Source organism: Corvus kubaryi, unplaced genomic scaffold, assembly GCF_017639235.1.
Source record: "Corvus kubaryi isolate FWS band 111438036 unplaced genomic scaffold, C.kubaryi_AGA036_p1.0 37392, whole genome shotgun sequence".
Lineage (NCBI taxonomy): Eukaryota > Metazoa > Chordata > Aves > Passeriformes > Corvidae > Corvus > Corvus kubaryi.
In genome coordinates, this window is record NW_024581131.1 from 7,955,452 (window position 1) to 7,977,504 (window position 22,053).

Here is a 22,053-nt window from a genome sequence, read left to right on the forward strand (position 1 = left end):
TATCTCCAAGTATTTGGCAAAAGCAACCACACTTGTGTAGCTACAGGCAATGAAAGTCCCTACTACAAAAAGGGAGGGACAGGGGGAGTAGCCGGCATTGATCTAATTAGTCAATGAAGCACAAAGAATGTAAAATCTCATTACATATCACCAGGAAAATTTGGCTTGAGAAGTAAAGAATATGTAACTGATTTGTCCATGGGTGGGTTATTCATGTCTTTGAATCTTCCAACAGGAAATGGGATTTCTGAAAACATATTAGAAACACGCACATGCACATACATGCACACACAGAGAAATATAAATATGTGTATGTTTGTGTGGATACATATACACATGCAGACATACAGCCAGATCCTGAAACTTCTCAGCCCCTTACTCAAGGTGTCTTTTCATGAGAAAGTTCCAGACAGGGGAAATTGAAGATTTTTTTTTTTAATTTTGGATTGCTGATGCCAGTCAAAGCCTGAAAACACGGTGTGTGGGTGTTCCAGTGTTACTAAACCCAGACCCGGGGTTTGTCCCATTGCCCCAGGCAGGGCAGCTCATGCATGTAACAGCTCTTCTTCCTAAAGATCTGCTTAAAAGTGGGGACTTAAAATGACTTTTTGTAACTTGTTTTTTGCCTTTATCTTTGAAGCCTTTCAGGGATTCATGTTACATTTTTTGAATTTCTCTGAAACCCAGAGTACTTAAAACATTTCTATTTCAATTTAGGCCAAGTTTTCCTCCCAGTCAGTGTCTCTCAAGAGCTGAAGATAGAAGTAAAGTGCCAAATAAAAATTACAACACATCCCCCCCTCACCAAAAATTTAAAAACCAGCAAAAACAACCCCAAAAAACCACAAACCAAGCACAACACCCAAGCAGCCACCCACAAAGCCCCGAAGCTAAATAGCTAAACAGACAAAACAAAAGGGGAGAGGAAGAGACAGAAGCACTGAAATGAAGAGACTAGTTCAGTCTTGCAGGTGGCCAGTAGCAGGAACAAAGGAAGAAGTCATCCCACTTCTTCCACACAGAGAGCAAAACAGAAGGTTTGTGAGCCTCCAGAAGTTTGTAGAATTAGGAGGGATGACATTTGGAGAAAATATGGTGTTAACACTGCAGGTGCAATTAGTGACTTCGCTCTTGATTGCTTATTTTTTAATAACTATTTAATGTTGGCTGTGTTCCAGCTGCATTCTGCTCTGCCCCAACCAGACCAGCAGGCTCATTTTTGTTGACCACTTTGGCCTCTGTCACCCTGGTTCTGCTTTGCTTCTTTCCCTTGAGCTCTGCTGAAACAAAAGTCCTTTACCAAACTCAACTTTTACTCTGGCTGAGGGTGTAATGTGGATTGTGGCCATATCGGCAGCAACTTGACGAAGAGGAGAAAGATCTTGTGACCCTCAGAAGTCAAGGTGATCCACAGTTCTGACTGGGTGTTGCATGCAGTAAACTGGCAAAAGGACCTTCACTTCTGCCCAAAACAAGAAGCACGTATCTGCTGGTCCCTCTCGGAGACTGTGAACCATCCAGGTCCCATCTTGAGCTATTTCTGAGCAGTGACCACAACTTGCCATGTTAGAATAGAGCCTGAAAAACAGCAAAACTATTTAAGTCCAGATCCGCACAAAGAAAAAATGTGCATCTGCACCACTGACAGTGGCACTGAACTACCCCGGGGTTATTGGTAATTCTCTGCTCTGTGGGGAAAGACACATGGGATCACAGAGCAGCTGTAGCAAGGTATTTTCTGTTTTCTGGAACTAAATCCCTGGTCCTCTGTTGCCTTGGGCCTATGCACAGATCATTTGTTTCTGAACATACAAGTCTGCTTCCTCTTTCCAAAAGTCAGGCGATTGGAATTAACAGTGCTGGTTTTTCAGTCTGTGTCACAGTAGAACTCTGTTAGGTGGTCTTTGCCTTGCAGCTCCCCATTGGCATTGTTCTGTTGGCAATGGTGAAGGCACTGGGAGTGCTTCAGTGGAAGATACTGAACAAGGGAGACTGATGGATTGGTGTATAGAAGTTAATGACTTTCACCAAATTATAAATAAATAAAAATAAAAAATGACCAGACTGAAAAGGACCAGGTTTTTGATGAGGCCAGTCTCATCCCTTTCATTCTGTGCTTTCCAGTGAATGGGACAGGAGCCATAAAGCCAGGAGTGCTGTGCAAGGTATGAGATTAAAAGGATAGCTGGAGCTAAAGCAGGAATGCTGAGCCGTTTTTGGAACAGGAGTAGAATGCTTCACAAGTGTGGGGACCCTGCCCTTTGAGCTGAAGTCTAAATCTAACTTTAAAAAAGAAGTTGAGTATTTGTGTCCATTTGCAGGCCTGCAAACTTGGAGATTATCGTGAAAATAAAAAACATTGGCAATTTCTGAGTTTGCTAAATGAGAAATTACTTAAATATCATGCAGGGTTGGCAGAGATCTCTGGCAGAGGGTAGAGGGGGTGTCTCCACAGCCCAGTAATGTTTCAGCTGGTACCAGGAGCTTAATACCTAGAGCCCTGCAGGTGGCATGCTTTCCAAGACATGGACCTCAGCCATCCTTCTCTGGAGCTAGACTTGACCCTTGACTGAGAGGCAGGAGGGAATGATTTATACTCATGAACTATGAATGCAGCTCAGTGTCTCATTCTGAGTATCTGCTGTGCTTTTGCAGCAAACTTCTTAAATGAAAAGGCAGAAGGTAGCTAAAACAGACTGTCTAGCCTTTTTATGAGCTGCTTTGTTTTAAAGTTGGCTGTAGGAGTGAGTGGAATATTAGCTGTGGTATGTTGAGGTAGACTGCGTCTTGACCACACAGCTGAAAAAGGGTGCTCGAATACATAGTACAGTATGTAAAAAGAGGACAGTGACTGCAACACTTCTACTGATATTTCAAAAGCTGGGTCTGAAACTATGATCACAAGGGTTTCCTGAACCCACATAGTACTGAGAGAAATAGCTTTGTTTTTCTCTTTGTTTACAGTCTGTTGTTGTCAAGAGGTTTTTTCATTACTATGTCAAAATGACTTTTAGATCCAGGACATCCTTAGTGTGAAGTCTCCTGCTAGTCAGACATGTGGCATGCAGGTTTGCCCAACTATAATAATTCCTCAGATTTCTCTAATGTGTTACAGTGAGGTTTTTTAATTTAATGAAACCACATAGATATGAAAAAAAGTCTTCTGTAGATCTGGGATGATACTGCAGATGCTCTTCCTCTTCTACTACTAAATATCTTGTCAAGTGTATGAAAAGGTATGGGGGCCAGGGGGAGAAACAAGATTTTGAGAGTCGGTTGTCACCTATATTTGCTTCAGAATATGCTTACAAAGACCATCTAGAAAGATGCAGCTTTAGGCTGCATGAGGGTGACTTTACACCTATGGGATGGTGATTACCTCTAGATAGCAAAACCAGACAGAAATTTTACATCGTTAACTATACTTAAGTTTTAAACAATGCCTGGAAATATATCTGAAACCTAAGTTTACCTTGTAAGACTGTTTTGAAGTACTTTTTTTTTAATCTAGAAAAGAAATTAGAAGTTCTGTAACTTGCCACGGTGCAGCTTTTTTTTTTCCCTTAATCAAATTATATCAATCTGAACAAAAAGAAAGTGCAGATTTTTTTTTTTTTTCCTGTTAGGGTTATGTTTGAGACTTACTTACATAATCATGCCAAAAGGGGGGTTGAAGTTTCTTGTTTTATAACAGCGCCGCTGTTTTCAGAGCTGGCAGATTGTCTGTTCACAATGGATTCCATATGTGCTGGAGACCACAATATGAAGGGATTTACAGAGTACAAGTTGGAGTGCAAGTAGTGGAGGTGGGAAGCACTCATCTCCTTGTTTTTTAGATTAAAAGGGCTTTATTACACATCAGTCACACAGAATCCCAGAATGGCTGATGCAGAAAGGGACCTCTGGAGGTCATGTCCAGCCCCCACACTCAAGCATGGCCACCTAGAACTGGTTGCCCAGACCACATGACTTCTGAGTATCTCCAAGGATGGAGACTCCGCAGCCTCCCTGGGCAACCTGTGCTGTGGCTTGGTCAGTCTCACAGTGCAAAAGTATTTCCTGATGTTCAGAGACTGTGTTTTAGTCTGAGTTCATTGCCTCTGGTGCTGTCACTGGGTACCACTGAAAAGAGCCTGGCTCTGCATTTGTTTCTCCTTTCCTGCAGGTATTTACATACATTCATGAGATTTCCCCCTGAGCCTTCTCCAGGCTAAACAGACCCATCTCCTCCAGCTTTTTTTTTTTCATAAGAAAGATGTTCCAGTCCCTTCATCATCTTTGCAGCCTTTTTCTGTACTCACACCAGCATGTCCACATCTTTATGTGCTGAGGAGCGTGGAACTGGACACAGTATTCCAGAGGAAACCTCATCGGTGCTGAGTAGAGGAGGATTGCCTCCCTTGACCTGCTGGCAGTGCTCCTGCTGATGCAGCCCAGATTACCATCACCTTCCTTGCAGCAAGGGCACGTGTTCAACTTGGTCTCCACCAGGACCCCAGGTCCTTCTCTGCCAAGCTGCTTTACAGCTGAGTGGCCCCCAGCATGTGCAGGTGCCTTGGGATTGCTCCTCCCCCAGTGCAGGATATTTTGGTACATTCTGTGTAGATTGTTGTTGACCTTGCCACAGAGAAGGCTAAAAGAAAAAGTAGTGTTATGTGGGCCTCAAGTTCTGTGTGAATGCTTTGTCCAAGGGCAATCAAGCTACCTATATTCATAAGATGTAGTGTGCACTACACCCACAAAAATAAATGAGTGACCAATAGATGTAGTTCTTTACTGCATTTCTGTCATTTTAAGCAGTTTACACCATTCAATCATTTTGGAAGTCTGAAACTGGAATGCAGGAGAAGAATGTGCCACTCTTGTGTCTCAGAGTGGCTCAGTCTTAGGTTGCCTTGCTTCACCTGGACCTTAATCTCAGAGCACTATAGCTGAGAGAGGACAGGACAAGTTTCAGGTTTTACATTGAATCAAATTCTTAGTCTGTCTGGCTGTACAGCCGCAGAAAGGCATGTGCTGGCAAAAAGGCAAATGAGAACGAGCTGCAAAGTCTGATGTGTAGGAAAGGTTCTTGAACTATCTCTTCCAGTGGCTGAAAATGATCATGAAGTTGTTGGGCTATTGTGTAATAAATTTATAACCTCAGCTGTGTTGAGAGGCAAACAAGTATCTTAAACCTTTACTGCTGGCTTCAGTTTTCTCAAGTGGAGCCAAGTATTCACCTGGGGAAAAGAAGACTTAGCTCTTCTTGTAGATACCTGTGGAACAATGCTGGCTTTTGTAACTTTTAATCCAAAGCAAGAGGAGAATCAAATGTAAGAACTTTTTCCTAGGCATATCAAATGGTGTTGCACTAGTAGCAACAAGGCCCAGGACAACCAGGTTGTTGTCTTCACATCCCCCTTCAGGAAGCAAGCAGAGAGAACTGGAGTCTTCAAACACATTTCTAGAGGTACTAACTTCAGAAGAAATAATACTGTTTGAATTACCATACCTCAGTTTTTCTTGGCTGAAAAATGCTAAGAATCCTTTTTCTTTTTGCACAAAAATATTTTCAGGAAACATTCTTTGGTTATGTAACTGTTTCCACAGAAACAGCTTTTAAATTAGTTTTCTAGTAGAATATGATTTCTAATATTGGATCTCTGATTCCTGAGCAGACTACTGTGCATACCCTTGCAACATCTTTCGTTTCTGCCATTGGCCGTTTCTAAGCTGAGAATAGACTTGTCTCTAATTCCTTGTTTAAGAAATGAGAAAAAACGTTTGCATTGCTTTCATTCTGTGTTACTGAGATAAATTGCTGCTTTTTTTTTTTTTTTTTAAGCCTTTGTTCAGTATTTCAGGTATTTCATGCAGAATTCTAGATTTTTTGTGTGTTCTCATAGGCAGCTTACCAGTGATTCCTTTAAGTTTTTTTATTGTTGTCAGAAGGTCCATCAGTTTTAAATAAAGCTTAAGCATGTGTTTCTGATTAATTGAGTTTTCTGTATGAGTGTTGGAAAGTAGACTGAAACATGACTGCAAATAATTTCGTTAATTTAGCATACCTGATTTTATGCTGCTTAAAAAAAAAAAAAAAAGAAGCAGTGTTATGCCATGTACTCCTGAAGATGAACAAGTGCAGTGGTAGGGTTATGTCTTTATGTTCCAGCCCTTAACATTCTATATTCTGTGTTACTCTAGCAGATGGAAATTGCATCCAGGCTGGATGCTGTTGTGCTCACTGCTGCATATGGATATCGTGTTTGGTGGAGTTCCACCAAAGCCTGGAGTATTGGTCAAAGGCTTGTCCTTTTCACCTCTTATTTCTCTATCTATTGAAAGTGTTATGAACTAGAAATGTCATGTCCAGTCTAGATGCAGACTGTGTCTGCTACTACTGAGAGACAGGGTTTTGGATTGGCATTAATCACTTCAAGCTGTCTCTCCTTTTGTACTTGAGAGCTGTATTTTTTGAAGAGACATTGTAAGATGTTGGCAAGGAGCAGTGGGTGCAGCTGGTGATCTCCTGTGATCCCTCACTTTCCTTTAAGAGCCTGAGTACTGCTAAAATCATACTTGACCTCAGGGGCCTTGAAGATTCCAATCTGGAGATTCTTCCCCTCCTAATTAATATCAGAAAGTAGGAAATACTTTCCTCAGATGATCATTTCTAGCCTTCCTTTCCAAGTCAGCTTTACTTCTTGTTCCTTTCAGGACTTTCTATTAAATTATTGAGTTAGAACTTTAAAACGGGCATGTGGGCTGAGGCCAAAGTCCTTCTGGTACTCATTTCTAACTCCAACAGTGAACCAGACCAGGTATCTATGGAAGAGGAAAAGCTGGGTGTGCATATGCTGTTTACCTGAATAGCTCTCTCATCTTTCAATTATTTTTAAGCTCAGGGGCTTTCCCTTGACATGGCAGGACAACAATTGATCCATATAGTTTGGGTTCCTGGGAGATAGGAGTTGAGAGATCAGCATTTCTGCCTTTACCCTCTACCTATACTAAAATGTACTGTTAGAGGAGTGTGTTTGTGGCTCACACCAAATGCTTTATTTTTTTCGTCTACTGCTCCATCGCTGTTGCTCTAGCCTGAGCAGCTGCTTGTCTGCTACAGAAAGAACTACTTGAGAAATAACCATCCTTGAAAAAACAAGCCCTCCAATCCAAAACTGTGAAAATGTAGTTACTGGTGTTTCATTGTCCTTGTCTTGTAAATCCAGTCTTCAGTAGGTTTTCAGTTGTGCTGTCCTTCAGGGAGTGAAATATTGCCATTAATTAATTACTTTAAAATGTAGATTTCCCATCCCCACCTCTTTAAAACTGAATCCCAGTTTTCTGCTGAACCCTCTAGACTTGGAAGCATCATGTTACAATCTCTGATGAAATGAGGTTTTACCCCAATCCAGTGTTTGCACAGTCAGGGGAATTGAGGGCAGAAAGACAAATCTTGGAGGGCAAGAAGGTAGAATCGTTGTCTGCTCTGCAAGTTCAGGGTGAAAAAGCTGTGCTCTTCTCCCCATCACTAGGCTCCTCACCTTTCATACATAATAAATAGAAAGCAAGTTTGGAGCTTTGGATTTTAGTTATTTAGGGAGAAAGTCATTAGCTGGCAGATTACAGATGAAATTGGTGTTGGGTCAGTTTTCGCTGCTTGGCTTTGCAGATGTACCCCATGGGTGACTCAGTCACACGCACAGATTGTATTTTGTCCCTTTTACCTGGGATTGAGTGTCTTCAAATAATGCTGATTTCACGTTAAATATGAGCTTTTGGGACATTTGCATAGGATTAAGAGAGCACAAGCTTTATGATTTGTTTCTAATTTAATGCCAGCCCTCTAAGGTAAGATTGTCAACTATATATCATGTAAGTCATCAATTATTTATGGTTTTATTGTTACACAAGTTCTTCACATCAGTACCTGAAGGCAGTCCCAGCCCTTCCTCGCTCATAGTGTGTTCCTGCTCTGTCCTGGCTGGCATAGCAGTGTGTGCAGCCATGTGGAAAAATAGAGCAGGGAACTCATCCAGCTGAAAAATAACTAGCCAAAAAGGTTTTTTTTATTTTTTAGTCTCACACATTTTCTGCCACACAAGTAGCTGTGCTAGCATGGCAAGAAGGTGTCGATATGAACAGGAGAGTGAGGGGCCAGAGGCGGAGTGGCATTTGCTTGAACTGCTCTGAGCAGCACTGCCTGCCAAATTTTAAACTGTGCTCTGAAAGACATGTTATCTTGTCTCCTTTCTTTGGTATTGAGAAGCTGTTTGAACAGACAAGGCAGGGTTCAGAAAAGAGGAAAAAAAATTATCTGTTTCATGCATGTGTAGAAATAATGTTTGGAGAGACAGGGTGCCTTACTTGAGCGTACAGGCTGGGATCCATCTTTGTCCAATATTTGAGCTGTGAAACCAAATCATCTTCTTGATACCTGAGTTGATTGCTTACCTTCAAATAGAAGGGACTCTTAGGTACTTTTCTTTTGGAGTAGAGCTCTTAACTGTGACCTTAGACCAGACTGATAAAGGCAGAGAAGCAGCTTGCAAGTTGCAGTTGACTGTAGCTGACGGCCTGAAGATGTGTATGTCTGCTGTTCTCTTACCAAGAGAAGCTAAACACACCTCTTTTATTTGCTTTTGTAGGGGTGCAGGGAATCACGCCCTAAAAATCTGTCTTGTAAGCTAAAAGGACATCCTAAATTTCAACTAAACTTTTGACTCCACTGTTTCATATTGGTTTGATCTGGGAAGCTCTTGATGAACAACCTTACTTGGATTTACTCTCAGGAGCCTCAGGGTGTTTAAGAACTGGGGTGGGACAGTTAGATCATACAACTGTGCGAGCTACATGAAAAATGTAACATTCTGGGTAATTTATGTGATGGTCTGACCTCCAGAGAGGGCTGATGAAGAGAGAGAGAGAGCAATGTAATGAAGCATCTTCCTGTGTTCCATTTACCCCACGAGAGACGTTCGCCTTTTGGCTGCAGGAGTAGTGGCACCCTCCCTATGTGACACCACGGCACACATTCTGTACCACAATCATCAGAGACAGGGCCTTCAGCTGTGCAGGACTTGGTTTCCTGTGGGGAGCCTTGTGGGCTGAGCTTCAGGCTGTCCTCTAGGGGTCTGTCTTGCCAGGCTTGGCAATAAGGAAGATAGCTCTCATTTGAAAACAGATCAAGATTGTTCTGGCTAAAAGTTAAGTGCTTTGCCTTTTTAACCGTTTGCAGGGACTGGAGACCATCTGGTAACTACATTTTTCCAATAAACTCTCTGAATGCTGCTTTGCATAACTTACTAATATTAATAGTCTCAAATAAATGTGATTAATAGTGTTGTTTATCCCAAGTGACAGTGGAGTGCAGGCTCTTATCAAAGCAGAAGGCCTTGTCAGTATCTGTTCTTTCAGGAGACACATTTCAGCTGTTAGAGGGCTTGTGTGTGTCAGGGGCACCTGGCCTAGTTCTGCAGGAGGTGACAGTGAAGTTGTGTTAGCACAGTGTCATAGCCTGGCCTCTGTGCAGCTGTGGAGACTCCAGCTAACTGTGGACAACCTGGTTTAGGTTTCTTTGCATGGCTTTTAGTTATGCTTTGTTGACATACACCCCACATGGTGGTATGTAAGACTGGATTTACTGGATTAGTCTATAAATGGTACAAATGGAAGGGAATCATGATCAGCATTTGTTGTTTACTTGTGCCAGGAGGCTTCATGAGATGAGGAATGGAATGAATGTTTGTAAATACATACAGGAGTCCTTAGACTTTCACTGCCTCCCTCCAAGGTGGCATTGCATGCCCACTGCCTTTAGTTGTGTTTGTATTGGATTAATATTTCATATTTCCCTTGATAGAAATATTTAATGAGAGAATTTTGATTCAGCTTCTGAGGAATAATGAAGGAAGGTACATGAGACTGGCTGATAGGTTGTTAAATGAGGATAAAAGCATCCATTCTTGAAGTGCCGTAAATGGACGTGTCAGCTAATCTAGGGTCTATTCTTTAACCTTTGACTTCCAGTGGAATTTCTGTGCATGACACTTGTGGTGACTTAGAGCATAAGGGGTTCATTACTGGGCTCTTTGAAGTGCTGTACGTGCCTAGCACGGTATGAAGAGGGTGTGAAGAGCTACAAGTGACTTCAGATAATTGCACTGTGGTGAGGCTGAGAAAAAGAATATGTTATGATTCTCCAGGGCAATGCTAAGAAGTTGAATTCTGAGCAAGAGGTCCCACTGTGCTGGACAAAACACCAGTAGCTGAATCTCAGTTTGCTGTGGACGGACCTTGCATTGTAAGGCCTCGGGAGGGGGGCATGGCTCAACCAGTGTTTCTCAATCAATTGTTCAGTGACTTAAAAGATTATTTTCAAAAAAACCGACTAAAATCCATGTATTTTGGGATAAGGAAACAAAAAGGATTAAAATAGCAGTAGTACATACTACGTTTATCTTAATTTTTATTCCGTTACAAGTTAACGTTAAGCATGGTTACATTGGACAGGAGACAGGTTTTTTCTTTGGAAAGATTGTTGGTGCCACTTTCTGCTTCGAGATCTATTGTAGCTGCTGTTTTTGGCATCCTTTTGACTTTTTAAGAAATTCTATTTGGCTGCTGAAATTGCTGATTTGTTTTTTGGACTCAAAAGTTTACCACAAATTTTTTCTCGTATCAAGCTCATTCTGTTTTTTCTCTTGTCTTTCCTGCATGTGGTACATATACATTATAAATGTTCTTGCAGTCCCAATATCACCAGCAGAAGAACAACATGGTAAATATTTACATGACGTGCTATTTCCACAGACTTTTAGTGGTCTGTTGAATTGAGAAGATGTTTGAATTTGGAAAGGAGAGGGTAAAGACCTTATGGTATTATTCCAGTCCCTTTGAAGAAATGGGAAATCAGGAGAGAAGTGAGAAAAATTAAAATACATTAGTTTTAAAAATATTCCTGTGAAAAGTCTAAATTCTTCTTCACCTTTCCCAGACTAGTTACCTAGAAGTTGGAAAGGCATATTGTTTTCATAATGGGTGTTAGCTAAATTTCTGAGTCGTTGCATGCCTCCTTAAACTCAGTGGTCAGAATTTGAGAATGAAAAAGTATTTACAGAAGGTAAAATTTCCCTCAGGTGCATTAAATAAGCAACTTCTACCTAAAAATAAAACTGGAATACCAATTCAGTAGCTTCTTCACGCTTTAGGGTCTAGCCACCACTTGCCATAAATTTTTTTTGTGTTTAACTTTTTCCCCTTTTAAGTAGTTTTGAAGTATGTGATCGTGTTCCTGCTTATGAGAGGTAAGTTACAGAATTGACCAGCTGCACCTTTAATCCTCTGATATCCTGTAAGCAGAAAAATGTTCTGGAAATGTCAGGCTGGTGTAACTCATGGAGAACATTAGCTACTCCTAGATGAGGCTTATAAAACATAAGCAGGGTCAGAACTGCAGTCATGTTAACACAGCCTTTCCAACAAGAAGTAGTTCATCCATCTATCAGTGTCTGCTTGAGCCTATTTCATGTGCTTGTATTTTGAAAAGTCGGTCTGAAAATGCAATACTCTGTGAAACTAAAAAGATTTTGTGAAGTCTCAAGAGAACACTAGGTGTGATGGTGATTTGATATGGAGAAATATGAACAGATCAACACTGTGAATAAATAACTGCTTCACATGGTGATAATATGAGCACAAGGATAAGAATAAGTTTTGTTTATATTATTCCCAGAGAAAATGGGGGATCACTATAAATGACTATTTTTTATCATGTAAATTTATGTTCTGTTGCATTTGTCAACTTTGTAGGTGGTCAGGTTGGTTTGTGGGTTTTTAACAAGTTACTACTTAACTGCCTTACATTCCTTTGTAAGTGTAGATTTTATTTTGCATGTGACAGAACAAAGTGACAAAGAAAATATGTTGGAGTCGTTGCCTTTGGAACAAAGTTTTAGAGTATTCTGTCAAGAAGCAGACATTGCTAGATTGTAGAGAATTTTGTTTGTAAGACTGTCAGAGAAACGTTTGAGTGTGAGCTCTTTTACCAATGGCTATAATTTGGTATTTTACACCACCTACTTTGCCTTGCCTGTCTGAGAACTGGCACATCTGCCCTGCCAGCCATGGCAGGCCACCACCACAGCTTCAAGAGAGAGCCAAGCACCAGGGATGTTTTGCCACCACTGCTGTGCTTTCGCTCTAGGAGCCTGCAAAGATACTTCTGAAGGGACATTGTCAAAAAAAAAAAGAGTATTGACATTCAATAATCCTCTGGAATTTTCTTTCTTGAGTATCTCAAAGTAGCTTTTGTATTATGAGTAAAAATACAGCCCATCTGTGTAGCCATACAAAGTATGTTGTGATGCTGTGTCTTCAGCAAGGTAAAATGACATGTCCTTCAGTGAGAAGTGAGAAAATGTCTTTTAAAGAAAGGAAAAGAATATGAGAGAAAAGGATGGTGATGTGTCACTACATGTATTTGCAAATGACAAATGGTTGTTCACAGGTCAACAGGGGTGTTGCACTCACAGTATTGTATGGATTGATTCTCTGTGTTCTCTTGGTTCATGGCTTGCTCTGAATGCAGGTGGGTGATGATGGTTTGCAACTGGAACCAACCAAGCAATGTAAGAATTCATAAAATAATAATATAAATGTATGTCATTATCAAACCTTGTCTGAAAGAAGAGCCACAATAGTACATGTAGGACGAATCCATGAAATGTAGTAGCGGTAGAAACCTGATGATTGTTATTTATGAGGCAGCTTTTACCAGGTAGCCAAAGTGTTGTCAAGGGGGACAGAACTATTGACAACAATGAGGAACAGCTTCACAAATTCTTGAGTCTTACTCAAGTGTTTGAGGCAAGAGTTTGTTAAGAGACTCATGCAGTCTGTATTTGTGGAAAATGACCAGATGTGTCTGTTGTCCATCCATCTTTTCCTTTTTGATATATGGGTTCTGGTACTGTTGGTTTAATGTTATTCCCTTTTCTGCTTGCCAGTATCTGCCAATACATGCCTGACATTAAGCCCCTTCAGACATTAAAAAAAAAAAAGTGTTCATTTTATCCCAAAGCATCGATGAAAGGTGGCTGTGTTTCAGCTGTTGGAAATATTAATGAATGGCTTATACTCAGCTGAATATAGACTGTGGTATAGACTTCTCACAGCTGCTTCAGTCTTCTCTTTTTGGGGCAGGCTTCTTTACCCATAGGAGTTTTCTGTGTCATTCTGGGTTTTGTTGTCTTTCTCTCCCTGCTTACTTCCCTGTTTTCTTTTCTATGCCACCCACCTGATCTGTCTCACAAGGTCTTTCTCAAGCCAGAGAAGGCTGGGCATGTTCACTTGAGGTGCCATTTCAGTCTGCTGGTGAGAATCCTTAGAAGCCCTTCAGAGAAAGGCTGAGGTTGGAAGGGACCTCTGGAGCTCAGTTGGTCCAAACCCCTGCTCAAGCAGGGCCACCTGGAGATGGGTGCTCGGGGCCATGACCAGATCACTTTTGAATAGCTTCAAGGATGGACACTCCCCAGCCTCCTTGAGCAACCTGTTCCAGTTCTCAGTCACCCTCACAGCAAAATTGTAGCTTCCCACAAGACTCACAGAGCCACAAGCCCACCATGAGTCTCCTGAATATGTCAAATGTGTCATTTTACTGTTGCCAACCTGCTATGTCTGCTCACATAGTGATTTAGCTCAGCCCAAGAATTGATTTCCACTTGACTACAGCTTTGTCTGTAGCAATCGAATAAATTTTGTTTTATCCTGGTGACTGAAAAATAGGAGTAAGGTCTTAGAGGTCTCTTTGTTGTTCTTGTCAAAAGATGTCCTGTATCTACACTGAATAGCTGTTTTTTTTCACAGATGCACCTGAAATACAGCTTGACTACATGAATCATGCTGATGTGTGGAATTTAATTGCATTCTTTTACTTTAATCTTCTTCAAAGAGCCAAGAGCTTTTGAGTGTTATATTTAGAAATATTTGTAAAATCATTTTGCATACATTGCAGCAGCATCTAAAAAAAAAAATCACACCTTATCACCTTCTCGTGTTTTTTGTGTAATTCAGTTCATTAAGGCGTTTGATGTTGATTTCACTTTGCCCACAACAGATTTTAGCTGAGCTTGGCAATGCCTCATTAGGAGATTTGTCATTGAAGTCTTGAGACTAATCAGGGGCTTTCAGTGTTTCGTGTGTAAAGCACAACACATTTAGTGTTTCATTTATCCTTTGAGATCCATTTATCACTTGCACAGAGAGAAAGAAAACCCTGAGTGGAATACAGCCTATTCTAGTCAATTTGTGCTAAATTATAAGGATTGCACCTTAAAGTCTTGCCTTTTGTCTGCAGCCAGCAGATGTTAATTGTCAAATATTAAAAGATGAGTTCATATGGTATTTTATTATCTTTTCTTGTCTTTCCTGCATGTTGTACATATATATTATAAATGTTCTTGCAGTCCCAATATCACCAGCAGAAGAACAACATGGTAAATATTTACATGATGTGCTATTTCCACAGACTTTTAGTGGTCTGTTGAGTTGAGAAGATGTTTGAATTTGGGAAGGAGAGGGTAAAGATCTTACGGTATTATTCCAGTCCCTTTGAAGAAATGGGAAGTGCTGACTTAATAACAGGAGTTATGCCTTTGGCCATAGTGTGAGGCCTGTTTGTAGATTTTTAGTTTGAATCCTCCTGGTTTCATCTGATATACTAGAGTGGAGCTGTATCTCTGGGAAGGTGGATGGCAGCAAAATTTGAAGTAAAGACTGTGTACATGTACCTGTATTGACCTGCATGTGACACCTCCCTGTTCAAGCTTTGCCCTGGCTCCTACTATAAGATCACCTCAGGTAGAGAGTTAGCATTTCCTGCTTGTTGCCATGAAGTAACTATCACTTAGAGGGCTCGACTGCTCACAGCACAGAAAGATCCTCCAAGTCAGAGCTGTTCTTACTGCATGCAAGGGAAGCCTGCTTGGATTTGTAGGTGTTCTGCCCATAGTATTGGGGAGGAATGTTTGGGAGACAGCAAGCATTTATTCCATCATTTTCTTAGCCAAAATATAAGCTATTAAACATTTTATTGCTGTCTGATTCCACATTTTGGACCTATGTTGAACAGCCTTATAATCTGAGAGTGCCGCAGTAAGGTCTCACCAGAGCCTTCTCTTCCCTCAGCCTTTCTTCACAGCAGAAGTCTTCCAGCCTCCTGATGATTTTTGTGGCCCTCCTCTGAATCAGCTCTCAGTCTCTCTTGTACTGGGACCCCAGAACTGGATGCAGTACTCCAGGTGGGGTCTCCCCAGAGCAGAGTAGAGGGGGAGAATCACCTCTCTCTACTTCTGGCTGTGCTGCTTTGGATCCGGCTCAGGATATGAGTGACTTTCCGGGCTGGGAGCACACATGGCTGGCCTGGAGATTCTTTCACCCACCAGAACGCCCATGTCCTCAGCAGGGCTGCTTTCAATCCCATCGTACCCCAGCCTGTATCAATACCAGGGTTTACCCTGACCCAGGTGCAGCATCTTGCACTTGGTCTTGTTGAACTTCATGAGATTCCTGAAGTTCAACAGCTTGGTGTTGTCTGCAACATCCACAGATGTGCATGGATTTAAATAAATATGTCTGCATCCTTGGATTCAATCTTCACTTATACATTTTAGTCAGCAGCTCTAGTATTTGAATTATACTTTTACTGTCCATTTCTGTAAAAGTAGATGGAAATGTGGAAGTTTCATCCTCATCCTGCCGATGCACTGTTGTAAGGGAAATGGTGTCCTGTTTACTTAGTGTGGCACCAGTTTGTCTCCGGCACCTGAGTATGCGTGACAAACTTTTGAACCTGCAGTATTGCCTGTGGGACTAATAGTGTTCTAAATAAGTGAGCATTTGGGGTTTGCCTGGACATGATGTAATGACATAATTGCAGAACCATTTGGCTTTTAACCACAGATATGGCTTTTTTTTTTTTTTTAAATGTACTCTATTTAGCTTAACAAAATGAAAAGATATTAATCTTCAGTCTCTGCTACTCCATCAAGTAGTAGAAGAATCCTAAGTTGATGGGCTGATACAAAGCTCCCTTGAAACTTAGTTTACAGGAATGCCAGTGTTATTTTTAACTGTCTCCAGCAGGAGGCTTTTTGTCCGGAAGGAATCCAGAGGTGTACATTGTAGCTTCTGTTCAAATTCACATCTGCTATGGCAATGATTTTTGTGCACAGCATAGGTAGGTACAGTTGTAACAGTAGCTGACTGCTCACCTCTGCTGTTTGGTTGGTGGTAGCTGGAAAATCCAGTGCATGTCCCTCGTGTGTGGTGGGTTGGCTTTGGCTGGATGCCAGCTGCCCACCAAAGCAGCTCTGTCGCTCCACTCCCCAGCAGAACAGGGGAGAGAAAGTGCAATGAAAGGCTCATGGATCAAGATAAGGACAGGGAGAGATCTCTCAGCAATTACTGTCATGGGCAAAACAGGCTCAGCTTGGGGAAATTACTTTCATTTATGGCCAATCAAATCAAAATGCGTATTGTTTTCACAAATTTATAGAGTATTATAAGGTATTAAAGTGGAGATTTCATTTTAAAATTTATTTGGATATCTACTGTGTGTGCATGAACATAGTGAAATTCACATGCTAGTTTAGAAGGATGTGGTAATTGTTATTGGTCATGTTAAAAAAATTAATTTTAGGTGCTTCTGCTGTTAATTGTATATGAACAGAGCCTTACAACTCTATTAAATTGTGATAAAAGTGATGGTTGATTCTGACTGCCCACATTTAGGCACTTAATGGTTTAATATTAAACTGCAATAAAGTTATAGGTATTTGTAATAAAAAATAAACATTGCTCAAACACTTAGAAATTTAAAAGTTAGGTCCTTAAATCAGAAGACAATAGAAGCACTGCATGGTGAAAGCAGCTTAATCACCTGGTAACAAGGTACAGGTTTAATATGAGTCTGAATAAACAAATAATTTCCAAATAGTAACAAGAGGAGACTATTTAAAATCTCAATCACAGATAATGATAGCCTAAACTAGAGCAGAGCAGTTGTCCATCTGTAAAGCATTTCAAGCAAAAAATGGAGATTTGACTGGATCATGTTGGAAAATAAATTGTCTTAAGTTGTGGTTTTTTTGTTTTGGTTTTACTATGAACTTGGTGCCACTCACAGTACAAATTTTCAAACAGCACCTTAGAAATAAAGTAGATACATTGCAGCTACCAACTGCAATAAGGAGAGGAATCCAGGGGTTTGTCAGATAAATATTTTGTCCTGGTCCTATAAATACACATTCATTGCTGTGGGTAAGAGATGTCTGGGTGATTGAAAAGATTATTGCAGTTTGTGTAGTAGATGGAGGTGACTTTAGGAATGTGGCACATGGACATTTTAATTTCCTGTCTTACCCAGTGATTGCTGAACAGGGTCAGACTATATGAATCCCTTTCCTTCTGCCAAAGTAGAGTCATAGCACAAGGTCATTGTAGTAATTGATTATGAAATCATTAACCAGTAGCACGTATATATGTATATATGTACGTTTGTGGGGCTTATTCCATCTCCAAAATTATTTTTCCTTCTCTGCAGCTTCAGTAAAAAAATTTTTTATAAGGCAATACTTATTCCATATCTGAGTGGGGAAAATGTAACTCTGTTATGGTATAAAAACCCCAAAATTTCAGAAAGCAAAGATTTTACATGGCCTTGTTATGCTCTGAAGGAATTTTGATGGCCTCTGTTCCCCATGATTGAGGACTGAAGTTCACTCCAGCAATCCCTTGTTTCTGTGGAGAGGGTTCTGTAGTGAGACCAAGACATAAATGGAGGTTAAAAATCCCTTGAATCTCACTCCCATCCCAAAAACCACTCCCTCTGCAGCAGTCTTTGCAGGTTTGAACTGATGCAAGTTAAATTCAAGTTGCTTGGATTTTTCAGTGGAGAAGGGGTGACGTAAGCCACTTTCAGTCTTGCCATTCAGTATATTTAATTTTCGACAATCCTAGAGGTATGTTCTTTTGAAAGGACATGCTGGGAATTCCAGGAGGTTCTTGCATAGCAGTAATTGTTCAAAATCCAATTGATATTGCCATTTGAATTGTACCCACATCAAAGATTATTTTTTCCTTTTCCTTTTTTTTTTTGGGCATCCCACAGGTCATAAATGTTGACGGAACAATGAGGAAAACCCTCCTAGAAGACAAGCTTCCACATATATTTGGGTTCACACTGCTGGGAGATTACATCTACTGGACTGACTGGCAGAGACGAAGCATTGAAAGAGTTCACAAGATAAAGGCCAGCAGAGACATCATTATTGATCAGCTGCCAGATTTAATGGGCCTTAAGGCAACGAGTGTTACCAAAGTGTTTGGTAAGCATGGGCAACATAGCATGGGTCTGTGGGAGTCTCTCGATGGGCTTGCTTTCATTACGCAGCTGTTGATCACTTGTAATGAGAGTAACTGTGATCTGATGGGTTTGAAAGGAAAATGAGCCTATTGTTTCTAAAGTTGGGAAAATGCAGTGTTGCAAAAGAAGTAGCTTCCAGTTTTTAGTGACATAAGTCTTCCACAGCTTTCACTACACTCTTTGAATTTTTAAGATAATTTTATTCCTCTATGCCATAGGAATCATTATTCTCACAGAAATGCTCTATTTCCTGCTGCTCTTTTCTTCCAGTGCAAGGTCCCGTGATGTCCAGTTAGCAGAGTGCTTTTCACTGTTGGGTGGTATAGGCACAGTCAGTCACCATTAAAACGTTGCCTCTAAGTATGTGGCACTTATATAGTAACTCTTAACACCTCAGTTGTACCTAAATCTTAACTAAAACTTGCCCTTAGCATGGGATCAGCGGCTGGATCTCCATGTCCTTCCATTGCATCTCTGAAAGGTACAGCCAGTGCTTTAGGTCTTCTGCTGGCACTCTGCAGCAAGTATGTCACAGGAGCTCCGGGCTTCAGTGCACCACAGATTTTCCAGCTACCTGGAACACCCAAATTCGGGTATAGCAGTAAACAGATTCATTAGTCAGCTGTTAGAATTAGTGAGAAGAGTCGCAATGGAATCACATTAAGTATGTTAAATCATACCCTGACAGCATGTGGATTTCCAGCCTTCTCTACTTGAAAAATAATGAAGTCCTCAAGCTGCAGGTTATGGCATCAGTCTGAAATATATATGCCCTAAAAAGGGAAAATGAAAAGAACACTGGTTGAGACTGATCTTTGAGAACTCTTTTTTTTCTGTGTGTGTGGTAACATTCTTTAAATACCTACATCCTTGGTTCCAGCAGATGGAGAAAGGCACTCATTTATCTGTTGGTCCTTACTTTCCCCTACACCTTTCGTCCTCATCACATGAAAAAATAAGTGTGAGATTTTGGTGATCTTGTTGGAACTGCTTCTGCTAATGAATCTTCTCAGCTTTAAATTAAACAGGTGGGAGAGGACTGTGATTATCCAGCTCTTTTCTCACCCTTTTGTATCACTGAACATTTGTAAAAACTGGTGGTTTCAAGGAGATACAAAGATGGAGTACTTGGTCAAAAATAGCTAATTCATTATCTGCCTTCAGTGAACAAATTTAATCTTTGGGGAGACAAGAAAGAGGTGTTTGTAGATGGTATTTGTACAATAGGAGGGACAGGTCCAGCTCCATAATCCTGGGTAGATGGAAAGAATCCACTTGGAGTGTTTTTTATTTTTTTTAGAATTCCCTGCTGACAGCCCATAGTGTTAAGTTATTTTGGAAAATTATACTGTGTTTTTGCTCAACCTCCCGTGCTCCCCTTTCCCCGTTACCTTCACAATGCACTAATACCTGTTTTGTTTTGGTTGTTGGTTTTTTTGGAATTTTTTTAAGGAACTAATTCAATGCATTAATATCTGTTTTGGTTTGTTGTTTTGTTTATTTATTTTTTTTTAAGGCACTAATTCATGCGCAGAGAACAATGGAGGCTGCAGCCATCTGTGTTTCTTTACACCCCAGGAGGCCAGGTGTGCCTGTCCCATTGGCCTTGAGCTGTTGAGTGACATGAAGACTTGCATCATTCCTGAAGCCTTCTTAGTTTTCACAAGCAGAGCAGCAATTCATAGGATTTCCCTTGAAACCAATAATAATGATGTCGCTATTCCTCTTACTGGAGTCAAGGAAGCATCTGCTCTGGATTTTGATGTCTCTGATAACAGAATCTATTGGACTGATGTTAGTTTGAAGGTATTACTGATGTGTGAATTCCTTGAATATAAAGCCATAGAGCAGTTACTTTGATCTAACAAAGGTCTCTGTTACATGATCTGTCCTGCAGTTGCCAGTGTTGTCATTGAATTGCATCCAAGGAGACCCTTGGAGATGAAGACAGTTGCACTGCTGAATGCACAGTAGGGTGACAGGCATCTTCCTGCTTCAAATAAAGATCCAAAGTGGTGTCTGCTTGTACCGAATGCCCAAGTCTTGGATGCGGGATGTGTTGCATCCATATATGTATCTGCTGTAAAAAAGCTGGTTTTATGTCACAGAGTAGAGTAATTTGAACACTGAGCTCAGCAACCCCCCCGACCTTTCTATCCTCTTCCAGTTTTGACTTGAAAGACAATTGTACTCAATATTAACATCTGACAAGTGAACTTAGGATTGTTTGCTGCTAGTCTGTGGCTCCAGATTGGCACAGAAAAAGCCAAGGGGACTTGTCCAGTCTCCTCCACACTGTGTTAATGGCCCACCTGCCCCCAGTTCTATCTCAGTGTGTTCCCCAGAAGTTTGACATTTCCTGTGATGTTTGGTTCACATCCAAGTGTGTGCTAAGGTGAGGGTTGTGCTCTTCATCAGTGTTACTTGGCCTTTTGAAGTGAACTAAGTATATGGTAGAAAATGACAGATTCACTTCACTGTAACTAAATTATTCTATTTAGACTCTTAATAGGTTTTCCAAGAGCAATCAGAGTTTCCTTGCCAGTGTGCCCAAGCCACAATATGGCAAATCTCACTTGTGGAGCCTGCAGGGCTCGTGCAGTTTCCATAGCTTCTCTGTGAAGACTAATGAGGACTGTGCTTCGGTGGTAACAGTGCTGCTTGTGGTGTGGATACCATTCCTTCAGGAAGAGTGCCAATGTAATAAATTAGTGTAGTGTAGACACAGTTACTAAATAAATCTCGCACAAGCGCTTGGAGAGCAGGAGTTATGGACATCTTAACCATTTGTACTGGAAACCACATTACTCCAGCTGCATCAGTGAGTAGATCTCAGTCTCACTCTGTGCAGGACTGGAAAACATTTTACTTGTTTGTTGCCTCCTGAATTTTCCAGCATACTGTATTTTTGTATACACACCAGGTATCTTCCAGCACCTCTGTGTTCTCATTCCCCTTGTCCCCCACATCCAGCTGCTTAGCAGCAGATATTGTAACTTCAGAGCTTATAGTCATCTCCCTTTCCTTTGGTGACCACCACTTCCCTGATCTCCTCCTGCCTTTGGTTATAGGAGGATGCATTTTCAAAAACTACACTATGTGATTTCTGGGTTTGGCATTTACCTTTAAAAATATAAAATCTCTCTGACCCTTACACATTCATGTATCAAATTATTAAGAAATCAATAGCTGAAATACTGGCAGGCATGTAGACTGATTGCTCAGCAGTTGATAAGCAAGGGTGGGTAATTGGTCCTGGAAGTTACTATTTACCTGGGGTTTGTTCCAGTGCTGTCAGGAGTGACTTATTTGTATGTGTGCAGTCCTTGCCCTATGCCTTATTTTGATGAGTGTGCATAACCAAAATGTAGATGGGAGCAGTAAACGTGCTCCAGGTGACTGTTTATGAGAAACAATTGAATTTAGATGCCACTGAGATGTGTTTCTGAGACTTAAAAACATTACAGTGAATTAAATAATTTTTAAAAACAGCTTCTTGTGTGCAGATAGAAGAGGGGGAGAGGGGTAAAGGAAGAATCTGCAGCTATATACTGCTTTCTGAAAATCATGTCCTTTTCAGATGTCTTGGTCTGGCCATCAGAAACCACTAGTTTTCTGAAAATTCAGGTGTTTTTCTCCTGAGAATT

At 40.8% G+C, this 22,053-nt stretch overlaps 1 protein-coding gene across 3 annotated transcripts in view; it reads left to right on the forward strand.

Annotated features, from left to right (window-relative positions):
* Positions 1-22,053, forward strand: part of LRP5 (LDL receptor related protein 5) — a 141,878-nt gene that overhangs the window by 88,021 nt on the left and 31,804 nt on the right. For all 3 annotated transcript variants that reach the window (XM_042038298.1, XM_042038299.1, XM_042038300.1), the window contains 2 exons: positions 18,152-18,368; positions 19,923-20,212. In XM_042038298.1, coding sequence (XP_041894232.1) covers positions 18,152-18,368; positions 19,923-20,212 — 507 coding nt within the window. The remainder of the gene's footprint in view (positions 1-18,151; positions 18,369-19,922; positions 20,213-22,053) is intronic.